The 6,431-nt window shown below is 34.5% G+C and overlaps 1 protein-coding gene across 4 annotated transcripts; it reads left to right on the top strand.

Annotated features, from left to right (window-relative positions):
- LOC142543501 (uncharacterized) lies at positions 1-3,725 on the top strand. Of its 4 annotated transcripts, none has more exons than XM_075650801.1 (8): positions 1-154; positions 612-954; positions 1,083-1,154; positions 2,041-2,105; positions 2,175-2,331; positions 2,504-2,596; positions 3,109-3,198; positions 3,331-3,725. In XM_075650801.1, the coding sequence occupies exons 2-8, from the start codon at positions 661-663 to the stop codon at positions 3,478-3,480; spliced, it is 921 nt and encodes a 306-aa protein (XP_075506916.1). In that variant the 5' UTR covers positions 1-154; positions 612-660; the 3' UTR covers positions 3,481-3,725. The 4 variants fall into 4 exon arrangements, with proteins under 4 accessions (XP_075506916.1, XP_075506919.1, XP_075506917.1 ...); XM_075650804.1 differs by having other exon boundaries at positions 3-154; positions 694-954; XM_075650802.1 differs by having other exon boundaries at positions 153-325.
- The last annotated feature ends 2,706 nt before the right edge of the window (positions 3,726-6,431 follow it).

Here is a 6,431-nt window from a genome sequence, read left to right as displayed (position 1 = left end):
GAAAATTGAAAGATATTGAGAAACACAGGAGAAAAAAAAGGAAGAAAAAAATCCTCATTGCACATTTGTTTTACCTTGAAATTTCCGTTGGCTGGGCGACAAAATCGCGTTCTCCATTTCCATTATTTTTTCCATATCTTTGATCTTCATTCAGGTACTTCTCTTATTTCTGTACGTATTGTTCTTAACCTTTTTTTGGTTTAATTTCTTCATGATTGAATATTGAGTTTTCTGTGCCTTCCAAGCTTAATACAATACCTGATCTCGCTGCTTTATCCAGCGTGATCAGTGGATTTACTTTCCTTGAGCACCCACAATTATCGTGGTAAAGTGTGAACAATAGAAAACGCTGTTTTCTTTTTTGAAGGATTAGTTGTTTCAACCATAAATTGAAGCATTTAACGAAATGGGATTTTTGTTTTAGCTCCAAGAATCTTGAATGTAATGGTCAAAAGATTGTAACTTTGTGAAAACAAAGGAATTTATATGTGTTAGATTGTGAATTCGAAGAAACCGTCGAAAGTAAAGGCCAAAGGTCGAAACTTTAAATGAAATTGAATTGTTTTTTTTAGATTGTGAATTGGGGATTTATGTTGGTGTTTTGTGTTCAGGAAATCTAATGCTTTGTTTAAGTTTGTAAAGCTGTAAGAAAACGTATAGATGGGTGAACATTTGGTAGTGAATGTGGATCAGTTGACAAAGTCTGGGGCGGTGGAGTCTAATCCGCTGCTTCCTCCGGCCGTGGGTTATAGGCCCACCGGAAAAGCGGAAATGATGGGGCCCTCATCATCTACAGTGGCGACGGAAGACAATAAGGTGGTTGTTTTCGTGGAGGATGATGAGGAAGCAGATGAGCATGATCCACTAATAGGGACGGGGGAGTGCCGTATTTGCCAGGAAGAAGATCATCTAAACAATTTGGAGAGCCCGTGTGCTTGTAGTGGAAGCCTTAAGGTAAATGTTTTGTGTAGATGCATCCTTCCTTTTGCGTAAGTTGGTTAACCATCATATGCACTTGTTACCTAATATTGTGCATTTTGATTTTTTGAGTTGATAAATAATTGAGACCCGTGATTTTGCAGTATGCTCACAGGAAATGTGTTCAGCACTGGTGCAACGAGAAGGGAGATATTACTTGTGAGATCTGCCATCAGGTTAGTAATGGTTCCTTATGCCTTTCTAGTCGTTTCTTTGATCTTTTACTAATGCTGGCGAAGGCTAATGATGTCAATTTATTGGTACTTTGTCCTACAATTATTTGGTAATGAGGTGTTCGAGTTCTTTGTGCTACAATTATTTGGTAGCAACAGTATCTCTACTGTAATGTGCGACTTTGTATTTGATATCAGCAATTGAAATATGTTGTGGGGTCTGTTGTATGGTTTTAAAAGCTTTTAGTTACATCATTACTAGTAAGTATAGTTATTTTTAATGATCAGTCATACGATTGTAATTGGAGTCAAGCTCACACTTGGGATAGGAACTGTTGGGGTGTAAAATTATGCCTATTTTCGCATGACAGTCTGTGTCACCATGTTAAAAAGATGAAATTTTCCAGTTGTGACTAGTGGCTGGTGCCATTATAGTTTACAGCAAAAACAAGTCATTTTGGCATTGCTATCTTGTTAATAAATCTGTTGATTACAAAACCTCCAGATAGGAATAAAATTTGCAGAAGAAACAATTTATTGTTCCGAAGGATTTTTTATAACAACTTGGATTTAGCAAACTAGAGTTTTTTTTTATGGTCAGAATGAAGATAGATTTTCCCTGTTATGATAAAAGAAATTGTAGATTCTTGTAGATGTATAAGATACACACACGTGTCTGGTTTAGGTTTTACCTGCATATGCTCTTGATGTATATCCTTGCCTATTATCTTTTCAGGAGAATTAAACTCAGCTGATAATCTGTTGATAGATTGTTGACGTTTGAAATTGAATTTCTTTGTTGGAAATAAGCGTAGTAGAGCAAATTTTAGTGAACTGATATTTCATGTATTCTTTTGAAGTTATACGTAACATATTGTTTTATGTTCAGCCGTATCAATCTGGTTATACTGCCCCTCCACGACCTCCACCTGAGGAGACCACTATTGATTTTGGGTAAATTTAATATCTACTGGTTAAATTTTTAACTATAACTGTGAATTCAGTTAAATTCTTTTTTTCCAGGGGAGTGTGGCAAATTTCTGGCACGCAATTTGAAATGCACGATCCTCGTATTCTGACATTTACTGATGCTGAGCGTCAGTTGTTTGAAACTGAATATGATGATTATAATGGAACACACAGTAGTGGCGTTGCATTTTACCGTTCAGCTGCTACAATTGTAAGTCTGTAAAAAGTTTCACATCTTAAAGTTTGAATGTGCCACAAAGAATTCAACTATTTTTTGAGTAATCATCAAATAAAAAACGAAAAAAAATGGAAGTTTCCTGAACCATGTTGATCTAAAAACTGAGGGCAATATGAAGCAAAACTTTTGGTATTTTGATTTGCAGTTATTGTCACTTCTGGTGCTGAGGCATGGAATGTCAATCACGGATGATGGTAGCGATGGGAATGGAGACGACGATGCTTTGACTTCTATAACAGTAAGTGTGTGAACTATTTATATGATTACATTATGATTACATTGTGATGTTATCGCTCAAAATTCATTGTATTATGTTCAATCGATATCAGATCACAGAACCTCTCAAAATTGTTAGCAACCATTTTGTCTGAAAAGCTCGAGTTGATGATAGGAGGTGATTCAACAATAGTTTTATATTTGAATATGCACCCCTGCGTGTGAGTGAGAAACTAGGGGATATATACCTGCAATTAAAATTCCAGATAGCCACGTGTATATTGGTCGGATATTGGATGACAAAGGTCCAAAAATAAGCATCTCGGACAAACATAGTGAATTATCAAGGGGCTTGCACACCAAAGGTTTTGAACTTGTAACCTCCGTCTTTGATAAAATTAACTTTTTCTTTTTCCCCAAAATCTCAAGCTCACGCTAGGTACAAAACAGTTCCATCAAATCGGTCACGGTCTTATAATATAGCCCTGTCATAGTTTTGAGATTGTGATTTGTGCTCAACTCTCCTAAATGCAGCTTTTCATGACTCAAATTGTTGGCTTTCTTTTGCCATTCTACATTGTACTCTGGGTCATCAGCATTCTGCAGCGTCGGAGGCAAACACAGGTAATTTTCATTTTAACCTTTTTACACCTCGTCTTCACATGATATTGAACTATTTTGGAACTGAAAACCATTGCTAATGAGTGTCAAAGATTTCAATTTACTTGTCTTTATATTCTGCGTTTCTTGAAACAGGAGGCTGCTGCACTGGCATCAACCCGGTTCGCTATTGTGGTTCAGTCGGCACAGAACGGAGGCGGCCTTGTTGTAGCCTCAGCTGCTGCACCACCAATCCATTCACAGGCCACCCCGGCACAGGCGGCTCGTCACCAGGAAGATGTTTAGGTGAAAATCAACATTTGTGGGAGTCTCGTCTTCTTTTGGTTTTTCTATGGCACTATTATGCAGAAGAGACCATGAAGATCCAATACCAATGGCGTTTTCTTCTTTCCTCGACTTTCCTACTTGTTTCTGTTCCTGGTGTTGTTTAAGGAGAGAAAATTCAATACATGCAGTTTGTATTTATGATGTGTATTCTTTGGTCAAATGAAAGTTTGTTACATGGTCTAATAAAAATAATTTTCCTTTTATCTTTCCTAACTCGTTTGTTTTCATCTTCTTGTCCCTAAATAATAATTTAATTTTTTTCCAACAAACAACTACTATAGTACATTTTTATGCCAATTATATATTTACATCACATATAAATAAGAAGAAATAAATAAGATTGACTTAACACTTTCTCGGACGAGTTTGTCAGATAAGATTTGTTTAATGCAGTTTATCTTACTAGCGTGATTTGAGATTTACTTAATTCTCGTAAAAGATAGTGGTTGCGTATGTCTATAAATATATTAAATCAAATGATCTTTTTTGAACACTTGACCTTTAGATGCGATGATCTCGAGATAAATCAAACCAAAGAGCAATGGACTTGCCTTATGGTGACATTCTATTTGTAGCGGCCCCATTTCCCTTTAAAAATAATCCTCTACAGCCTAATTGAATTACATTTCAAATTGAAATAGCCATTCAATGCAGCAATACTTTGATATGGTTAAGGGACACTTTCTTGAAAAATTAAAAATAACCATATAAACCGCGATTTCGATATTTCGTGGTGGTGTTACCAAATTTGGACTTTGGTGGTTTGCAATCTCGTATTTAATTTTATTTATTTGAAACGATTTTAAGAAGAATATGTACCCTTCTGTTTAGATGCATGAAATATAAAATCAAATTATGCAGATGCGGCCATGACCATGCCTATGTAGAGGCATGAGAGTCCATTGACTCAAGTCCATTTATTTTATGGGGCCTATAATTTTTTGAAATTTTTATTATATATTAGTATATGTTTTTCTAACATAAATATATTATTATGGGTTTTTTCATAACAAAGTTATTGTCTTCCTTCAAACTTTATTCCACACATTCCAATATTCAATATTTCTTACATTTTTATCATTAAAAATATGAATATTATAATAACTACCTTTGGTAGGTTGGTATCTCCATATTTTTATTACAAAAATAACAAACATTTTTTTTGTTAATTTCAATTTAATATTTCATGTATCTATTCTATTTTATTAAAGTTGAGGACATGATAGTAACCACCTAGGAATGATACCAACTTTTTCTTCCTTACTCTTATATGATAATAATATTACAATTTGTTTTTTGTTTTTAAATTTCAACACACTTTTATTTTTTATTTTTTTTATTTCAACAATTCAAATATCAATTTAGTCCATTCATAATTTGTCAAATTTCACTTTAGTCCATCGATAATGATAAAAAAGACTGTACACAAACATCGCGTATGCAGAGTAACTAGTATTTCTTAAGTCTTAACCCGCATAAAAGAAAAAAATTGCTCTGCCTACTCAATGTTTAATTAGTGGACAAAATATTTTTGACTCTATTTTTTAACTCGTGCAATCCTCATGCACAAACACTACTAGTTCGTATGAAATATTTAACTACAGAGAACCTATTGAAAAAAACGTTCGCTACCGCTTCTTTTCGCCAGCAAGCGGCACGGCCGCGCCTAGAATCGAGATTCATTTGGTGTTATTCGATTAATAGTGAATTCCCTAGAAAATCTAAACCATGAAGTTTCTGGATCTTTCTAGATAATCACGAATCTTCCGCTATATTCTTTACCGTATATGACTATTTTTGGCTGTTTGTTTTCCTTTTTTATTTTCTCGTGCAAGATTCTTTTGCTTCATCGAGCATTAAACTTTTGTAACATAGCACTAGACCAGTAGTATTGCTATAGTATCCGACAATTCCATCTGTTGTCTACAATCTGTTCGGCGAAATGTATAAATCTGCTCTATAAGGTGATTTTTTTAGTTATCATCTTGGACATGCTTGATCTTTTTATTCGTTTATTTTTTATATTAATTTTAATATATTGATTTAATTCGAAAAAGTTGTTATGAGACTAAAAAATATGAACACACGATGAGAGAATTTTTTTAAAAAAATTAGACTCGGGCCCCAAAATTGCTAGGATCGGCCTTGTAGATGCCATTAATGGTTCAAATGACTCGGGAAAATGGAATTGTTCCAAAGGCAATTCTTTCAGACTACACCTCATCTTTAAGCCGAAGAATCTTGATCATCTTCAATCGGAAGTTTAATTCATATGGCAGGAGCATTAATCAAAAGCGGGATGGAATAATTAATCTTATTACGTTTTAATTGTTAGATCAATGGGGACGAAATAATTAACTATCCCTGATAGTGGAGTTGTCCAAAAATGACATTTGAACTAAAATCGATTGATGGATCGGTTCGAACACCTTTGAAGATGCTTCAAACACAATAATTTCAATGAACTGCAATAGCTTGTGTTCTAAGAATGTAGATACCGATGAATTAGATCGAGTTTGGTTATAAACCAAGCGAAAAATACTCGAAATAATCATTCGTCAAGAAAGCTAATCAGTTTAAAGCTTTTAACTTGTGTAAACTGATTAACTGATATAAGGGAGATCAGTTCTTGCATATATCAATTCAGTTATGGTGAGGACTGAACTGATAACAGCTTGAACTGATCAAATCAGTTTGAAAACAATAGTTAAACAATTAAATACACAAGATATTTTTATGGATATTCGGAGACTTCAATTGTTCCTACGTCACCCCTTCTACCACCTCGTGTAAGATCCACCAGAAGAATTTTATTTATACAACACCTTGTACAAACTCACTCAGCTTAGGACTTGCATTACTGCATAACTGAACTCCTAGTTTAGACTGGAGGTAACACCTTCCAGCCA

This window comes from Primulina tabacum, chromosome 4 (genome assembly GCF_025594145.1).
Source record: "Primulina tabacum isolate GXHZ01 chromosome 4, ASM2559414v2, whole genome shotgun sequence".
NCBI classification, from domain to species: Eukaryota; Viridiplantae; Streptophyta; class Magnoliopsida; order Lamiales; family Gesneriaceae; genus Primulina; species Primulina tabacum.
The sequence above is the reverse complement of the archived record's forward strand: the minus strand, read 5'-3'. Positions and strand labels throughout refer to the sequence as shown.

Excerpts from the sequence above, each read along its gene's own strand:
- LOC142543501 (XM_075650801.1), top strand. The coding sequence starts at position 661 with ATGGGTGAACATTTGGTAGTGAATGTGGATCAGTTGACAAAGTCTGGG. Across the intron at positions 1,155-2,040 it reads CTTGTGAGATCTGCCATCAG|CCGTATCAATCTGGTTATAC; the intron begins GTTAGTAATGGT and ends TTTTATGTTCAG. Across the intron at positions 3,199-3,330 it reads AGCGTCGGAGGCAAACACAG|GAGGCTGCTGCACTGGCATC; the intron begins GTAATTTTCATT and ends TTCTTGAAACAG.